The sequence below is a fragment of the Branchiostoma belcheri genome, unplaced genomic scaffold, assembly GCF_001625305.1.
Source record: "Branchiostoma belcheri isolate BF01 breed outbred unplaced genomic scaffold, Haploidv18h27 scaffold30, whole genome shotgun sequence".
Lineage (NCBI taxonomy): Eukaryota > Metazoa > Chordata > Leptocardii > Amphioxiformes > Branchiostomatidae > Branchiostoma > Branchiostoma belcheri.
In genome coordinates, this window is record NW_017803910.1 from 29,824 (window position 1) to 48,693 (window position 18,870).

At 39.5% G+C, this 18,870-nt stretch overlaps 1 protein-coding gene across 1 annotated transcript in view; it reads right to left on the reverse strand.

Annotated features, from left to right (window-relative positions):
• LOC109474081 (cubilin-like) overlaps positions 1 to 18,870 on the reverse strand; it is a gene marked incomplete at its 3' end in the record, with an annotated part of 53,821 nt that overhangs the window by 29,628 nt on the left and 5,323 nt on the right. The window contains exons 3-20 of the mRNA XM_019774293.1: positions 8,936 to 8,974; positions 8,688 to 8,762; positions 8,179 to 8,238; positions 7,817 to 7,855; positions 7,357 to 7,458; positions 6,320 to 6,423; positions 5,729 to 5,858; positions 5,110 to 5,287; positions 4,693 to 4,824; positions 4,429 to 4,524; positions 3,583 to 3,728; positions 2,894 to 3,080; positions 2,345 to 2,460; positions 1,905 to 2,139; positions 1,538 to 1,722; positions 1,038 to 1,206; positions 620 to 810; positions 39 to 195 (exon numbers count right to left, since the gene is read on the reverse strand). Of these exons, the coding sequence (XP_019629852.1) occupies positions 39 to 195; positions 620 to 810; positions 1,038 to 1,206; positions 1,538 to 1,722; positions 1,905 to 2,139; positions 2,345 to 2,460; positions 2,894 to 3,080; positions 3,583 to 3,728; positions 4,429 to 4,524; positions 4,693 to 4,824; positions 5,110 to 5,287; positions 5,729 to 5,858; positions 6,320 to 6,423; positions 7,357 to 7,458; positions 7,817 to 7,855; positions 8,179 to 8,238; positions 8,688 to 8,762; positions 8,936 to 8,974 (2,341 nt within the window). The remainder of the gene's footprint in view (positions 1 to 38; positions 196 to 619; positions 811 to 1,037; positions 1,207 to 1,537; positions 1,723 to 1,904; positions 2,140 to 2,344; positions 2,461 to 2,893; positions 3,081 to 3,582; positions 3,729 to 4,428; positions 4,525 to 4,692; positions 4,825 to 5,109; positions 5,288 to 5,728; positions 5,859 to 6,319; positions 6,424 to 7,356; positions 7,459 to 7,816; positions 7,856 to 8,178; positions 8,239 to 8,687; positions 8,763 to 8,935; positions 8,975 to 18,870) is intronic.

Consider the following 18,870-nt stretch of genomic DNA (forward strand, 5'->3'; position numbering starts at 1 on the left):
ATGATAAGAAGAACTGCAATACATGGCAGTGAACTTACTGACTGCCCAGGTAGCCCTGAAGCCAGAGCCGGTCTGTGAGGCGTCTGAGCGGAACTTGACAAACAGCTGATTGGTGGTGGAAGTGAAGGGTGCTGGGATGGTTTGGTTACAGTATCGGCCGACAAACGGAGCCGTGTCATCCCCACCGTCCCTCACCTAAAGACGGAAAAGTCCACATTACTGTAAACTTTTTTTTATTTTTGTAGGAATTTCATTTGGTGGTGTTTTGAGTTTGTTATGTTTAACTTTACAACATCCGGATGATCTATAGCCTAGAGTAACAAAGTATAGCTCTATTTATTCTTACTCAAACATGTAATCATAATATACAGTGGCCAGCCCCTGAAACTCTGTCCTGCCACTTGCTACTTTATGTAATTCAAAACCAGATGGTGCCTACTCAAGTACCAGTTACCATGGTGACAGCCATCTGGTCCAGGTCATTGACCTCATTTGTTTGGAAAAGAGAAAAAAGAAGAAACAGCAAAAACAATATACAATATTGAATAGGACCAAAACAGCTCGCAAATCCAAGACATCAAATTAGTGTGGTCTAATTTTCTCTTGCTGCAACACTGACCTCCACATAGTCCCAGATACAGTTCCCATGAGCCTCTACGTCCATGTTAGTGAAGGTCAGAGTGACGACCTCTGTGTCGGGAACACGGATGACCCAGATACACTCCTGGTTGTGCGGGTAGGCGTTGGGATAGTTGGGAGAAATGATGATGCCTTCATCTTCTGTGAACAGCCCACCGCAGCCTCCACCAACTGAAATTTAAAAGAGAATACATGTATGCTGATATCAGGGTTTGAAATACCCACTCTTGCTATGCAGTTTTCTGTGTGAGACTAATAAATGGAGATGCCAAGCTGACCAGCGTGAAAGTTACAGCTTCTGAAATAAACTGTGCCCCGCCACAGCCAGCATGTGAGCGATACTTTAACAGGTGGCCTGGCTTATAATTATGACTTTCATGCTAAATGTTTGTACTTACGTTGTTGAGCAGTGTATGTAATGAGGAAACCGGAGTCGGTGAGGCTCTGGTCCGAGTGGAAGCGTACGTAAGCGAACGGCCCCATGGTTGTGATGGGGGTGGGGAGGGTGTCGGGCGTGCTGCACCACTTCCCCAGGGAGGGGTCAGTCTCTGTATAACCATCCAGAATCTACAGCAAAACAAAAACATTACAACACAACAAAGTATGACAAATTTTTTGGGGGGTGCACCATATAATATAAAATAAGAAAGTCAGCACAAAATACAATCATGTTTCATTTCAAAAAGTACTATAAGGATTTTAATTTATCATTTTTCTTACACTTAGATGTTGTTTACTACTAGACACGACATTTAACATATTATGTAAACCTATGAAAATATTTGGTGCACCCACAGAAATGAATTGGGTGCACAGCTCAAAATTTGGGTGCACTAAGGTGCACATGCACCCTGAGTATTTTGAGCCCTGATATACTAGTCTAAGACTAAGTACATACCTCCACAAAGTCATAGGCACATGTATCGTGGTGCTCCAGTGCGAAGTGTGCGAAGGCAAAAGTGATCTGGTTTCCAAGCGACACCTGAATCCGCCACACACAGTCTCTGTTGATGGGGTAGGTGCCGGGGTAACCAGGAGACGAGATGGACCCATGATCAGCACCGGTGAGGTCCCCTCCACAAGCTGAATATAATTTAAAAATTATTAAACATACTACACGTATCATTACACAGTATTAGTAGCTATACACTTGTAACAAAGAAACAGTACGTTAACGCGGCCCAGTTACAACAAAGATAAAGTTCCTTATCATGGTTTAAGTATATCTTCATTTCCTTTCTTAATAAAACCTCAACCTGACGTACCAGGGTCCTGGGACTGCCAAACCACCGTGAAACCATCTCCCGACACTGACTGGTCCGAGCGGAACCAGAAGTACAGCTGGTTGTGCGTGCTGGTTATCGGGTTGGGCGCCGTCGTGCCGCAGTACTTCCCTATCTGGTACGCAGACGCCGACCCGCCGTCGTGGATCTGTACCCAGTCGTACTGGCAGTTGCTCGCTTGTTCAAGGTGGAACTCTGGGAAGGTAATGTACAGCACCTGGAAGGTTCAAAGGTCAGAGGTGAAAGGTTGTTCGTTGATAAGCACAAAGCAATTTTAATTTTTGTTGTTGATCCTTTGATGATGCCTAAGAAAATTAAGGTTGTGTTTCAGTCCTGAATGAAACTATGGTTAGTAAGGATTTTTAAAAAGTTTTTTTTCTTTAGAGTAAAAAATATAATTTTATATATCTGGCTTGAAGTACCTTTCCAGGAGTGGTAGTGATGACCCATGCACAGCTGAGTCCATGTGGGTAGTTCTGTCCTGGTGTGAGGGGGAACGTGAAGGAACCAGACTCTCCTGACAAACTCCCACCACAGGCTGGAAAAAACAATTAGTTTTGTTAAAAAACAGTGCCACTACATCTGAAGTTTCACAACACATAAAAATCGATTCCCCAGGCCACACAGTTATACGGCATAAGGTACACATACTGGACACGGAGAAGGACTACTTTGTGAGGGGCGTGAAGGAGGCAATTTACATCAGGGCCCATCAACCATCTCTGAACTGTGATGGTGGTAGATTCCACAAAAAAATCAAATCATTGTTGTAGTACTTTTCTTTAAAAATGAAACTTAATTAGTTTTGCTGACATTCTACTTATTCTATTCTATATAATCAATCAACCGCAAGCATCAGGGCAGATGCACCCAAAAACTTTTTTTGTGCACACAATTCTTTAAGTTGGGTGCACCAGTGAACCTATTCCCAAAAATGAATTTCAAGCCCTGCTATGAGTCTCTCTACTTACTTTGTTGGGCCTGTTCACAGTTGGGCCCAGTAAAGGCACTGGTGCAGGTGCAACTGTAGCCATTCACGCCGTCAACGCAGGTGGCGCCATTTTGGCATGGGTTGCTCGCACATTCGTTGATATCTTGGTCACAGTTGGTTCCCGTAAAACCAGGATCGCAATTACAGCGATACCCGTTGTTGGTATTCTATGGAGCAATAAAAAAATATAAATTGATATCTCTTATATGAACATAAGGCAACACCAATCTAAATTTGTGATTCTTGGATATAGAAAGAATGTCAAATGTCACTTATACATATAGTAAGTAAAGCATATTTAGATACAGTTTCAAGATATGTTGCCAAAATTTTCATTAACAATCTACACAGCAAGGCATTGGAAAAATGTTTTAGAAGACAAAAATGGTCTAAGTGTCCATACCACACAAGCTCCGTTAACACATGGGTTGGCGGCACATGCTCCAGCCGACTGAACACATCCGTTCGATCCCTCTCCATTACCAACGTAACCAGGCGGACACGTGCACGTTCGGTACGTGTTACTGATGACTAGTTAGTAAAAAAAACAACACATCATGCAGGGTTAGTAATACTGATACTAACTCATGCAGGTTAGTGGTGGTTTAAACCAGGCTAGATCTGTTGTCCGCATGCCAGGCTGAAAGACAAAACCGTGGCGTTACAAACCCTGTTGGATCGGACCCTACACCTCCCATGTTGACAGGGGTTGGGTCTGCAGGGGTTGGGGCGCGCTCGGCACCCCTGAGGACCAACCCCACTCCCGATGAACCCAGTAGGACATTGGCACTGCCGCATGACATTGCCAGCGCTGGCTAAAAGAAATGGCTTGCTTAGTACCACAATGTAAATGTTTTTAAAGATAAAATATAAATATAAAAGGAGTAATATAAAGTATTACTCAATACCTTTAGCAATGTACATGTATAGTACAGGCTAGGGGATTCATTCCTCAAGCTAACCGACATCTCACACACGCAGTCGTCCCTCGATCAGTAAGACATCTTGAGCCATATAGTTACCGTTTTAACTTTTATTCAGCCTGTCACACACAAAGTTCTAAACGGGAACTATGCAGCTCCATGGCCAGATGTCTTACTGAGGGACGTCTGTGTGTGTGAGATGTCGGTTAGCTTGAGGAATGAATCCCCTCTACTATATTCAACAACTTAGCAATGGTTCAATAAAAGAAATGGCTTGCTCAGTAATGTTACCCCATGGAAAGAGTTGTCAACTGGTACTACTCAACAACGAAAGAAAAGAGTTTTGTTTAGAACCACATGCAATTTTTCTACTCATATCTATTAATAACTGAGTATTAAGCAAATAGCATTCCAAGGATATGTTCTAACATTCATATGAAAACACTGAAAACTTATGTTTATTTATGAACAACTACATGAGTGCAAACTTTAACTTCAAATACAAGTACAAATCATTCATTGTAAATTACCGAGAATCTTGAAGATTTGATCTTTAAATGAAGGGGAAGAATAGAAAGTCAATGTGCCAGACCTGGGTTGGATGTGCAGGTAGCCAGAGGGTGACAACCACCATTGTTAACACTGCAGATATCAACATTAGTGCAGGTTCTTCCATCTCCTGTGTACCCTGGAAATGGGAAGAAAGAACCATGGATTAAGCCTCTGTCACACAAAGTTACAATGTCATTTAAATGAAACATGTTAAGACAAATTTCTTTCTCAAGACCATCCAAAAATATGATACAGTCGACTGATACCAATACCGTCGACTGATGATGATGATGTATTGTTTTACCTGCAGGACAGTTGCCACAGAAGAAGGACCCTGGGGTGTTCAAGCACTGCACCAGAGGTGCCTGCGAGCAGCCACCATTGTTCGTCAGGCACTCGTTTAAGTCTGCACAGGCATACCCATTGCCAGTGTACCCTGTAGGTGTGATACATAGATTTTGTAAATCATGATATTTTTGACAAAAAGTGTACAAAGAAGGTTTCAACATGCAAAGGGCAAAGCAGAAACAGCGTACTAGTTCTTCCATGACAGAAAAGGAATGTTTTAGTGTAAAATGAATGAAGTCAATAAACACAAATTCACAGTTGATTGAACAATTCTGTAGTACAGTATTAACACACTGGAAACGCATAATTGCAGTGTCAACCAATGGATGGACAGGGCAACCACTGCAAACATTAGAAACTTGACTGTACTTACCAGCAGGGCACTGTCCACAGTAGTATGTCCCCGGTACGTTGATGCACTGAACAGGAGGATCATGGGAGCAGGGCGGGATGTTGTTCTCTGTGCACTCATCAATGTCAATCACACAGGCAGGGCTGCTAGGGTCTGCACCCTTCTTCCAGCCGTCATCACAGATACAGTCATAGGCAAGCTGTGGGGAGAAGGATTATGGAATAATGTATGAATGAATAAAGAATGGAAAAGCATGCCATCTCATTACATTATGTTTTCAGTCTGATTTTTTAATTGGAAACTGGGTGAGTGGGTGAGTAGGTGGGTGGGTGTGTTGTGTGGGTGTGTTGTGTGTGTTGGTTGGTTGGTTGGTTGGTTGGTTGGTTGGTTGGTTGGTTGGTTGGTTGGTTGGTTGGTTGGTTGGTTGGTTGGTTGGTTGGTTGGTTGGTTGGTTGGTTGGACGGATGGATGGACGGATGGACGGATGGACGGATGGACGGATGGACGGATGGACGGATGGATGGATGGATGGATGGATGGATGGATGGATGGATGGATGGATGGACGGAGGGAGGGACAGACGGAGGAATAGACAGAGGAACGGATGGACGGATGGATGAAGTACAGAAGAATACCATACCTGTCCAGGCTGTGTCCTGTCCATATCCACACATGTGCCATGCCCACAGATGTCTGTTGAAGACCCACTGCTACAGTCATTAACACGGACGTTACACAGGGCACCACCCCACTCTGCAGTACAGGTACATCTGTGGAGAAATTGTTCAAGAGAAATTTATTGACACAACAAAAAGTACAGCGACTTTCGTAAGGTCTTAAACTACATGTAGACATACAGACAGATACGTGGGTACAACATGGCTACAAGACAATAGATGAATTGACTTTATCGTTATCTAGTGGACAATCAATAATAAAATGTTGTTCATCTTTAATGTCATTAAATACAGTCAAACTTGCATCTCTGTCTGGTTGCCATGCTTTTTGTATAAGACCAATTGTCTAAGAAGACCACATTTTCTCAGTCCACAGGGTAGTCTTTGACTGTATATCAAACTCATAATATCAATAAACTAAATTAAATGCTCAATAACTTTGTGACAGGCACAAATTTTCCAGCCAGCCTATGCATGTCTTGTTGCAAGCATGGGGAACAATGAGACCAAAATAATAACCCTGATGTAATCGAGATGAGAATAAGGAAACTCACTGGAATCCTCCTGGAGTGTTGGTACAGGTGGCGCCATTCTGACAGCCTTTAGAAGTGCCCTGCCAGTACTGACATTCATTGAAGTCAGTTTCACAAGTTGCACCCTGAATAAAAAAAGAACAGAGTCACAAACTGGGTTTGTCTAACAATTCAATGTTTATCATATTTTCAGAATGCAACTGATGACACACATGTTCAAATCCAGGGGTCGAAATAGATTTTGGGGCCAACTTGCACTGGTGCAAATGAAAAGAAAAATACTTGCACCGGAAGAAAAATAGTTGCACCCTCCAAAAATACAGAAGTGATGGGAAACATCCGCTGGCAGCGACGTAGATAGTAACCTTCTGTTACTTACAAAAAATGAAGAAAAACTTCATGGATTCTGGTTTTGTTCCTTTCCACTCCAGTTCTTTATTAATTAATATTATTGGGTAATTCTACAGGTAGTAACAGTGGATAAAGCAAACTTGCACCATGGTGCAAGCAGGCAAAAAATTAGTTGCACGACACCAAATTTACTTGCACCAAGTTGCACACAGAGGGTTATTTCGACCCCTGAAATCCCTACCAAAGAGTTCCACTCAATGATATTGATAGTTCAAGCAAAAAAAAAAAGTTGTCAATCCTACGTTCATAACTTTTGATATAATTTTTTGTGGTGTACAGAAAGTGCAAATTTGCCATTCTATTTCGTTTCATTTTGCCTTTCTGTCATTTGACAATCATATGGGACAAAAACTAGGAGGTGCTTAGTCTACCAGTAAAATTTGCCCCTCACAATGCACCTAGGGTCCAGATTTCAAAACATTCAGTGCATGGCATGATGTTATGTTGAACAAAATTGATATTTCAAGGTAGCTCGAACACTGGTCCCATTTCATTCTATTTCATCCAATTTCGTTCCATTTCGCACTTTCTGTACACCAATGTTTTTTTGCATGCTGTCATCTTGGCAATACTACATAAATACTACTGTATGGCATTGCTAATAAAGTCATTGTCATTGTCATTGTCATTGTCTGTGTGGACCTTACCTGCCACTGTTCTGGGCATGAGCAGAGAAAGCCGTTGTACATGTCCATACAGGTGCCTCCATTTCGACAAGGGTTACTCAAACACTCGTCCACCGTAAGTTTCTGGAAAAAGTGCAAAATACGTCAGGAGACTCAGGACACTATGCAATACATTCTGCAGAACAAGCTGACAAACAAGACAATACAACATACATAACATGCATTGTGAAGTTCCGCTGCAGTACTATGGAAAGCTTCCAGGGGGCTTATAATCTTAGTAAGTAATTATTTTGATTGGCAAAGCACTACTCGTAATCTCATACTTAATTCCATAGCAATCCATTTAAAACTTCTTGAGCTATGCTGCTAATTTATAAACTACACATCAAGAAACTACAGGTATATATGAAAAATATAGTTTCTTGACAAAGGCAATAAGGTTGAGATTGTATCAGATGTGAAATACTGTCATCATACTTACTGTTGTCAGAGTGTTCACAGATGTCTGTATCTGTTGTACCTGAAATATGAAGTAAAATTATAGTCAATATAGTCAATCATATCAATTCAGTACAGAAATATTCCATTTTTATCCTAAAATTTGGCTGGTGTAGGTGAAAATTTGCCATTCTATTTTGTCCAATTTCATCCGATTTCATTCCATTTTGCACTTTTAGGTATACCAATTTTTTTCTTGCATGCTTTCATCTTGGCAATGTGTGTTGACGGTCACTCCATCAGAGTATGGCAATACATACACAATGTTTATCCATTTTAATGTTACCTGCACCAGAGTAGGTATGCAGAAAGTACTTGTAGCTCTAAACAACAGTTATGACTTACTGTCTGTTCCAAGGTTGTCAATCGTGTCTGCAACTGTTGTACATCTGTGGAACCCTGGTTCTGATGACAGGTCAAAAGAAAGGAAATTAAACAACTGAAATCTAAATACGCTTTTGTCTATGTACTACAGTAACTGAAAATTCACAATTACTATAAATTTTGTATTCACAGTCACTGTGGTAAATTAAACAGCATTTTTTAGGGTTTGGAATTTTTCTATTCGCCCGCGCACACTACATCACAGTAGTACATGAACTTTTGGGGTCGTCAGAGGATGTCACCCAGAAAATTACATGTAAGTCAGTGTGGCCTAAGTAAAACTACATTGTCCTAATAACTCCAGGTGATCCCCTGACATGGTCACTATACAGTCCTGTCCTGGAATATCTCCTGGAATGTCTTGACCTCTCTGGGTCAATGGACCAGTCTATTCTACTAACAGGGGTGTGACTGTGGGGTCTTACAGAAAATACATTGCATATACAAGTACATTGTACATTTGTACTTACTTGTTGCAAGTTTGTAACATCTCGTCGCAACGTAGTTATACTATTGTCAAGATTGGACAGCTGGTTCGAAATATCCTGTGGGGAAAATAACAATAACTCTCAGAAAATAAAAGATACAGTGTAATTACAAAAGCAATAAAAAGTTCTAAAAAATATGCAGCAATTTTCCCAAGGCATTTTATATAAAATATGATACTTAAGCATTGACACTGTGTCAGAAATACATTAAACAATTCACATTTACTTACATCTGGAACTGTTCCTATATCTTGCTCATGTTGTCTGACCTGTGGAAATACAAAAAAAAGAAAGCAGTTTAATTACTTGCTGCATTTTTTGAGTCAACTATAACATTTTCATGATACATGACATTGTGTACTTCTAGCAAAACCATTGTCAAAAAGAGGGTGTGCAGCATACAATTACAATGCATTTCTTCCATACTAAAATGTCATTCCAAAATCCATACATCATCATCACCATGATATTTAGGATATATGCTGTGGATGCTGTGTCCAACATTGCATCAGAAAATATGTATTGGAATGCTTGATGACCATATTTTTTCAGCTCTCATGAACTGACTAGAACAGGGTGACCATAATCAATGCCAAACTTATGACTTTGCATAAGTTTGGCATTGATTATGGTCACCCTTGTCTAGTCAGTTCATGAGAGCTGAAAAAATATGGTCATCAAGCATTCCAATACATATTTTCTGATGCAATGTTGGACACAGCATCCACAGCATATATCCTAAATATTTTTATATGTGCAACATTAATTTACTATGCACATATCTATTATCTTGGACTTGAATTGAAAATTTAAGTACATAGATCTATTAAGTACATATTAATGATATGTGACAATCCTGCATGGCAGATATTAGAAATCCCAGCAATGATTGTAAAAAAATATTTTTATTCCCATACTACATTCTAATCCCATACTACTCACTCTTGTATCATTTATTAGCATTTATGTGCTACTGTAGTTATGTACCAGTAGTTGCCATACTTTGTACCTTGTACAATCATTGTGCAATAATATTAACCATTATAAGGCCACACCAATCTGATTTGTTGGTTCTCGAATAATTTCTGTAAAAATGTGAAGGGACAGGGCGAAAAAAAAACAGCATCCTCTGATAGCCCCCAAAGCTACAATAGGAGCCATGATGTCTGAACATACCAGGCTGGTTTGTAATTCAAATTTTTAACCTTTTATCAAACCAATGTATTGATCTGAGAGCCAATTAATTATATTGGTGTGGCCTACACAAGCAAAGCATCCTTTAGCTTTTTGTATACGTTACCTAACTTCTCTAGCAACTGCATTACACAAAACCATTACACAACCAGTCTCTATAGCATCCCTACTAGCAGTATGCAGGTGTAAAAGTTATTAGATAAGGGATCGTTCTGTGCATACTGGACTTTGTATGGAGTATGCACACATTGGGACTGGTGCCTATAAGGAAGGAACTTCGTTTGCACATTGATAAAACTTTTGTTGGAGAGTGACTAGGCAAATGCGTTGGACAAATAGAAGGGGTAAACTGGACGTAACAGGTAATCCGGGAGGTGATGCAATCTTGCCGGAAAATTGAGCGTTGAGGAGCGAGGTGGTGACTGGTACAGAATTATTCAACGCAGACAGCTGCAAATGATACCTATTAAGGCCACACCAATAAAATTTCTTGGTTCTTCGATTCGCCCGCTTCAATTTTTTTGTGATTTGCAAATTTGAAGAAAAAAATGAAAAATTGAATTGGTGTGGCCTTACTATTGTAACTGCAACTTTCTATTAGTGTGCTGATCCCTGTGCATTTGGCTAAATGGGTGAAAGGGACATTCGATTACTACATACACCTACAAAGATTCAGTATCAGATGTCCATGTTATTGAAAGGTAAGCATTTTGTGTAAAACCATGTTACCACAGGTCAACACTGACAGGTCATGAGTGAAATTGATTAGCCTTTGATCTTATTTCTTAAGGGGAAGGAACTGAAAAGCCCTTAAATTTGCTTGGCTTAACTGACCTAATAGTTCACCTATTTCTTTATACATACATGTGTATGTGCAGCATTTAAATGTACTAGACTAAAAGAAAACAAATCTGAATCTAGTTTTGTGTCATGATCATGACAAGAAAGGAAGAAAGTGCAAATTCACCTTCATTAGGACATTTTTATATAAAATCACTGAGCAGTAGAGCATCACAAATACCAAGGACATTATATCAAGATATAACGAATCCAAAAACCATGAAATAAATAAATGTGGCTTGGCCTTACACTAAATTAGGTTGCATTGGCATATACAGTTACAAGATGAACAAGTTTGAACTGTAATTGCTAACACAAAAAATTGGACTCACCCAAATTTTTCGACTGTACAACTCCAGTCTTTGTCACATTTGGATGAGTCCAATTTTTTGTGTTGGCAATTACAGTTCAATCTTGTTCAAAATGACTTCTACCAACACAGATGAACTTTCGAAATATCAATTACAAGATGGTGACAGTTACTCTTTGAGAAATGATGATGCATTCATCAAAGAGTTTGATTAAACTTTTGGTTCAACTACTGTGTTCGTATCTGATGCCATCTATAGATTATGTTTGACATTTCCGGTTGGATACTCTTCAATACCTTTGCTTAAACTGACAAGCTATGGATTATTACACGTCAGTGGTTTTCTTTCGAGTTCAACGTTCCTTGAAAAGATCTGTTGTTCCTGATTTACTGATACTTGTACACAGTTGAAGCAATGTGAACTTTTACGATCCTGTTATAGATATAACATGCTCTTTTGACTACGATTTAAGGAGTACGGTTCTTCAAAACCTGGTCTAGGCTTCTTGATGATCACATGAAAGGATGTAGTTCTTTTCACAGCTTTATGAACGGCTGAAAAATTCGAAAATTTCTCCCATCAGCAAAATGCCTGGCAGGTGGGTGGGTGTATTTACATCACGGTTCACTGCAACTCGGTAATTAAACTAGATCTCAAGCCATACCAGAACTGATGAAGTTAACCACATGACCAAGTTTTTTCTCAAATATTCGAGCATGGAAGTGTACTTTTGTTAAAGAAACAATAAAAAGATATATTATACATTAAGATAGTATTAAATAGTACATTGTGGTTTTTAAAACCTCACACACAAAAAAGAGAAAACACTATCAGCCAACCTTCCCGAGACGACATCAAACACACTATACAATAGTGGCTATGTGTGGAGAGCTTGATCAAATATTGAGATTCCTCTACACAAGTGCAATTCGGCGTGAAGAGGTGACCGGTACGGGACAGGTACCGAGGCGGTAAAAAGGGGGAGGTGTCCCCGACTCCTTATAATTTACTCTTGACCGATTTTCTGTCACCTCCCGCCCACATTTGTGTAAGAGAAACGTGGTATGGGGAGGTACGGAATGACAGGACACATTTCCTGACATCGCATTCGTGCTTGAGAGGCGTTGACTTGACAAAACGTTGACACTTGCCAGTAGGCCAGTCGTGGTATACTGAGTAAAGATTCGGATTTAATCTTAATTTATCTCACCCGCAAATAGCCGTTCTTGTTTCCACCCCAATAATATCGTTTTGCCAAAACTCACAAACTCGTTTTATGAGTTGAGGATAGTTCAGTCAGACATAGGTAGAAAAAGCCAACAAAAAAGACTAAAAAAGACCATATGCACTACATATACGTATGCAAAAGCGCAAGTAGCATTATTGGTGTGTAGGTAACGCATTATGACAAGTAGTTACGTAATACAGGCCGCGAGGGTGTGTTTGGTAATGATACTCGTACCACTGAGCTACTGAAGATTGGCAATTACAAGAGAAAAGGGAGTAAAACACCACTGACCTTCCGATTTGAAACAGATGGGGAAAGTCATGTTCAAGACGCCTGTTTTCTCTTTATTTTTGGCCCTACCGCTACTGAGGAGAGAATATACGTCCTTCCACACAAGGCGTCCCAACCGTAACCTACGGCCTTCATTCGTTTTCAGGACGCTAAATATACATTCTTATCACTTCCTCGATATCTTCCTGTACAAAACTGTACCTCCCCCTAACCCTACTGACATCTACATGTATCGGCCTGATGTTGTCCTCAGCTTCTGTTTTCCATGGAGAGCTGAAAAGTTAGAAGTAACTTGGAGGGCATGCATGCCCTTTGTAAGGCCATGTTGATTTGATTATATGGATGACATACTTTGGGAATCCCAAAACTGATGCGAGCGTGCGATTAAAAAAAGTTTGGCAAAAATTGTCTTCATTATGAAATCTAGCTTGATTTGATCTATACGTGCCAGAAAATGTATGTCACAGTTACTGAGTTCGTGATAATTGGTTAGTTTGGAAATGTAGATTTGTTTGTTTATTCGTTCGTTTGTTTGTTTGTTTGTTTGTTTGTTTGTTTGTATATAAGTTTTCTTAGAGTCTCTATTAGTGTAAAGTTCACACTGTTCGTCCTGGGGTCGATTTTGATATAAGTTTAATGTGATATTTCTTCTTTCTTTCTTCAGCTGTTGACTTTCAACTACTATGAAAGTGTGATGTCAGGTTTTGTACTAATTTGGCAAACCCTGGAGTCCATTTTGATATAATTTTAATGCAAGTGAGATGTTCTTGTATCATGTCCAGGTTTTGAGCGGATTCGCTTGTTAACTTTCTAAGAATGATACGGTAGTGGATCGGAGGTATCAGTTGTCAGTTTTTGTACCATTCTGTGCCAAACCCGGCTTGTTTACTACACTTCCCCAGACAGCCCAGGGCCTTCACCCGCGGAGTAGCGGGGTTCTGGGCAGAAGCTCACCGGTAATCTAACCCAGACTGGTCGGTGATTGGCAGTGTTTATCGCGAGCTGACTCAGCTACACTCCGGCCGTTCACCTCAGCCCCCAAGCAGATGTTGAAAGTGTGGAAAGCCATACTGTACTAGTGTTGTACATAATAAATACATCAGCTACTATGAAGTGCAGTCATTGTTTACGATCACAGTTCAGTGAAACAGCCTATAGACATCTATCTTCCGTTTAGATCTACCATTACACAACTTTTTCTACAACTCTTTTCAGAGTAAGACCTGTATATTCTTTGAATTGGTATTTATTGTAAAAAAAACCTCTCCTTTAGCTGCCCACCCGTGACAGCTATTCTTCCAGGAGAGACTGGAGTACATAAAACATTACAATACATCAACATACAATTACATAAAGTTACATTACATCTAGTTATTTAAAAAAATGAATTTTTTTAAATGAATCTTTACTGATTCATGTCCCTCGTCTGCTTTGTAGGCCTTGTTTGAAATTCTCATGTGATGACACTGTTTGTAACCCATGTGGTACAGAGTTCCATGCTGCAGTATCAAGGACTTGTTGAAAATTTAAAGTTCGCGATCAAGAAAATTGATGTCACGCCGGCCACAGAGGTCAACCGTGTCAATTGGTAATGATTGGCACTGTGAAGTCAAAGATAAAACCAGTGGAGGGCAAAGTACAAGGGTCGGAGGAACACCGTCATGATAAAACAGCCAGTTAAGCAGAAATCCATGAACTTGAGACTCAAATACGATGCCTTCTATTGTGCTGATAAAATATTAAACTATGAACTCTATAACTATATAATGGTCGGAGTGAAACAACCATGATATATGCTAGTTAAGTAGAAATCCATGAACCTGAGACTCAAATACGATGCCTTCCATTGTATCATGATAAAATATTAAACTATGAACTCTATAACTATATAATGGTCGGAGTGAAACAACCATGATATATGCTAGTTAAGTAGAAATCCATGAACTTGAGACTCAAATACGATGCCTTCCATTGTATCATGATAAAATATTAAACTATGAGCATCAAGAGCTCTATAAAGCTTTAGAATAAGTGCTTGTGTCAGGCGGTGTTAGGTACATGGACTATAAAACGTACAACGTTTGTTTGAAAATCTGTGTTACATGTGGTGCTTTTTTCGCTTTGGAAGAAAGAAAGAAAGACTGAAAAGTTCTGCTCTTGTTTGAACACTATATAAATGGGCAGCAAACAAATGCCATAATTGCATTAAGAATAAGCTAAAGGAATTAGCTACTGTTCATTGCAATTGTCACCTAAATAGTATTAATTTCATGGATTCACAACTTTTGTTTGTATCCAACTGTTTGTTGGTACAGTTGTAGTAAAAAGTCGCTGTACTTTCGTTGTGTCAATAGAGGTGTCATTACGTAAGCAATGACAATTAAAATGAACATTTAAAAATTCAAAATATGAATAGAAACTTCCAACATCTAAAACCAACATTTAAAATAAGCATTTCAAATTTTAAACATAAATAGAAACTTCCAACATTTAAAACGAACATTAAGAAAGAACTTCCAACATCTAAAACCAACCTTTTAAAATGAACCTTTAAAAATTTAAAATATAAATAAAACTTCCAACATTTAACACGAAGACATTGCAACATCCAAATCCAACATTTAAAATAAACGTTTCAAATTTTAAAATATAAATAGAATAAAAGAACTTGCAACATCTAAAACCAACATTAAAAACCAAAATTTAAAATGAACATTTCAAAATTTACATTTTGTTTTGCCAAGGACGCTGCGGCCCGAAAAATACCTGTAACAAAGTGGTACAAGTGGTACAAGTACTACTAGTATCTACCTGCTTATCATACAATAGATCAGTCAACATAATCCACCGTCTCTGTAAAAATTCCACAGGACTCACTTCAACACGTTTACGACCACTCATCTCCTGATCCCGACAAATTTACGACTCACTCCAAGAACAGACTGTCCTGGTCTCACGACATAAAAAACACTTCAAGAAAAAAACATAAACGGAGTCTTTGAAAACTCATAACACGAAATTCAGGTAGATGACACCTAAAGCGAGTCTGATATGTTTACTATGTTGTGATCTGAAGGTAGACAGAGATTTGACACCTCAAATTGACCGGTGATATAGGTTGTTTATTTGGTCAACGCCTCTATGACCTTTGGTTGCCACTAATGCCCATTTAACAAAGTCGGACACAATGTCATAAATCTGTCACTGTGTACAAACCACGTGCACTCGATATTCGCAGTAAAGGGGTTGGTTTAAGTAGATAAAGACAGATTTACGATATTGCCTAGTACTTAGTTACTATCTCCAGGGAGGTTATATAACTGTAGCCTCCACCAGGCCTTCCTACGGGGGTACATCGTAGAATTCGGTAAAAAGGGGGGAAGAGCCACCTCCGGTGCAAGCAAATGAACTCTACGGTAGCTAAACTCTCCTGGCTAGTAATAGCCTTGATATTTGGCTAAATTTTACTGTTTTTGAAACCCACGTTGTTACTGTTAATCTGGTGGAGACTACAATGTAATGTAACCTCCTTGCTATCTTGTATTACAAACTATGGCCACCGGGAACATCGGAACAACGAAGAATACTGCAACTTGAAGGGCGAAATGTTTCGAAAGATTTATGATAAATTGTTGGCGTTTATCTTGATTTGTGATAAATACACTCCAATACACGTTATCTTGAAAAATAAACTGCTACCTGGATGTTTCTATAAAGAGCTTTCTATCAGCTTCAAGAATCACATGCAAGTAAGTAGCTGATACGACTCTAATTATTAATAACGTCTTGTAAATGAATGAATGAACGTTTATGAACGGTGTAATGTATGTCAACAATGACAAAGAAATCAATAATACTACTTGTAGTCTGTTCTAAAAGCTATGATTACAGGAATATGGACGTAAATGGTGCGTTATTCTATTACATTACAATCTCTTTTGTAAAGCGGATTTGTACTAATATATTCTTGGGCCATTATACTGACACGGATATAAAGTACACTACATACATACATGTATACACATTGTACGTAAATATGGAGTCGAGGCTTGACATAATTAGATTATCATGTCTGTGTTTGTCTTTGGCAAGGGTTTACTAGATTGCATATGTGATCATATTCATTAATTTCGTCTATCTACAGTGGAACATATAGGCTGGACAGGTCATTAGAAAATGCTTATCTTGAAAGTTTTTTAAGTAAGATAAAACTGTAATTTCCAACTCAAGGAATTAACAATTTCAATTCCTGTACATTGGAATTGAACTTGTTTATTCCTTGACGAAAATTTGGGAAAGTGCAATTTCTTGAGTTGAAAATTACATTTCAATCTTGCTTCAGAAACTACATATGATGATTTGTTGATGTAACCCTGAATGGTTAGCGTTTAGCTGCATGGGATGTGTCTGAAGTAACTCAAGACTGTGTTAAACTGAGCCACCGCTGGTACCTCATATTTGCTTTTCTCCAAGAATCCACCTCGTGGGGTGTTCCGACCCACTTGTACCCACCATGCGAATCGGTTCTCTGCGCCTTCTCACCTATTTGAGAGACCGCGAGATTACGCAAACATTGCGGGCATTGCCGCAAGAACAGAGTGGGTCTAGCATTTTGCCCCGTGTAAACCGGGCCATACCTCTAAAGGTATCGGAAGCGGCTAGAAAGAGTAAAAGTTGGCCCAAACGACAAATAATATGTCAGGGGAGTTGGTCCGCTAATTTTGGGTGCAGCAAATTTCACGCACTCCCGTAGCGGACCAACTCCCCTGGCATGGCCAGTTTCTAGTCTTTTCCACCGCTTCCGGAGCTAGTAGAGGCTAGGTCTAGCAGGCGAGCTACTCTCAAACTTTCAAAGCAGAGGTTTGGATTTGGGGTTATTCTGGCGTGTTTTTAGGTTTTTTGGGGGGTTTCATTTCTAACACCGATAAAAAAAATTAAAAAAAAAAACGCCAAATAACCCAAAACCCAAACCTCTGCTTGGAGAGAACAGGCGAGCATCCTTGTGTGTTATACACAGTTATACCAGTAATGAGAGGAAATTGGCAAACACTGTCGACCATTCCTGGAATGTAATACAATCATTTCCAGGAACTAACGGTGCAGACATTTCAATTTTTTGCCGAAAGCTCGGAATTTCCTTTTAGTCTTTTTACCCCCAACCCCTTGCCTATGTTGCATTTCAGTATTTGAACAGCGCTTAAAATTAAGGAGAGAAACAATGATCTAGCAAATTACTTTAAACCAAGTCGCCTTTAATTCTTACATTCATAGCACGCTATGTTTTTCATGATCAATTAGATTATAAAGCGCCTTTAGCAAGACCGACAAACAAAAACACGTGCGCTAATCCTCTTTAGAATTGCACACAGAACGGCCCTTCAGCTTGGAAACAAATACTAGTAGATTGGTTTCTAATTTGTATATTTACCGACGAATAAAAGGCTGTGGCGTGAATAGGAATGGTGAGACGGAGAAACAACTCGCCTTTCTTCGCAGACGACTTTTGTTTGGATAACGTGGGCTGTGAATGGCATGCTTTCCCGCCAAAACGAGTGGCATTAGACATGTTTATGGCTCTCATTCAAACAGTGACGAAGCAGGTTGGGACATGGCAATACCAGGAACTCGTGATCAGCGGCCACTGGATTCTACAAAAAAAAACGCTACTACTGCGAAAATGGTGGTTTTGTTGGGGGGGGGGTAGATTTAGTACGGTTACGACGGTAGTTTTAATTTGTTGGTGTCTAATTATGAATTACTTTCTTACACTTGTATCAAATGTTCCTTTTGTATTTGTAATTAGCCCTCGGGCATAAGTCTGCAATAACCAATTGTTATTGTTAGTTTTGCACCACCTTTTAGAGTTGTTGTTTTGTTTTATTCATTCATAACATTCCATAACAATACGTTTTTATAATTTTATCTATCTATATTTGATACCTGTACTTTTTTGTTGTGTCAATAAAGAATAATGTAAGTTGCTTCATCCATAGTCTTGTACGTAGATCAATTCTTTTGTACCCACGTGTTCAGTTATACACCGTACGAAAGTCGCTGTACTTTTGCTGTGTCAATAAAGCTCTCTCTGCCGTAATGGCCTCCAGGCAACCCCAGCCACCGACGCGAATGAATTTTCCCTGGGAAGACGCCGTCACCTTAGCATATCCACATCTGGTATGTATCAATGATGCCGGGTGTTGTGTTACGTGGCGAGGCTCGGAGCTCAAGGTTACCGCCCCTCGCACCGACACCGAGGAAAGACTTGTTCCTTCAAAAACAACTGCGTCACATGTGGAACCTG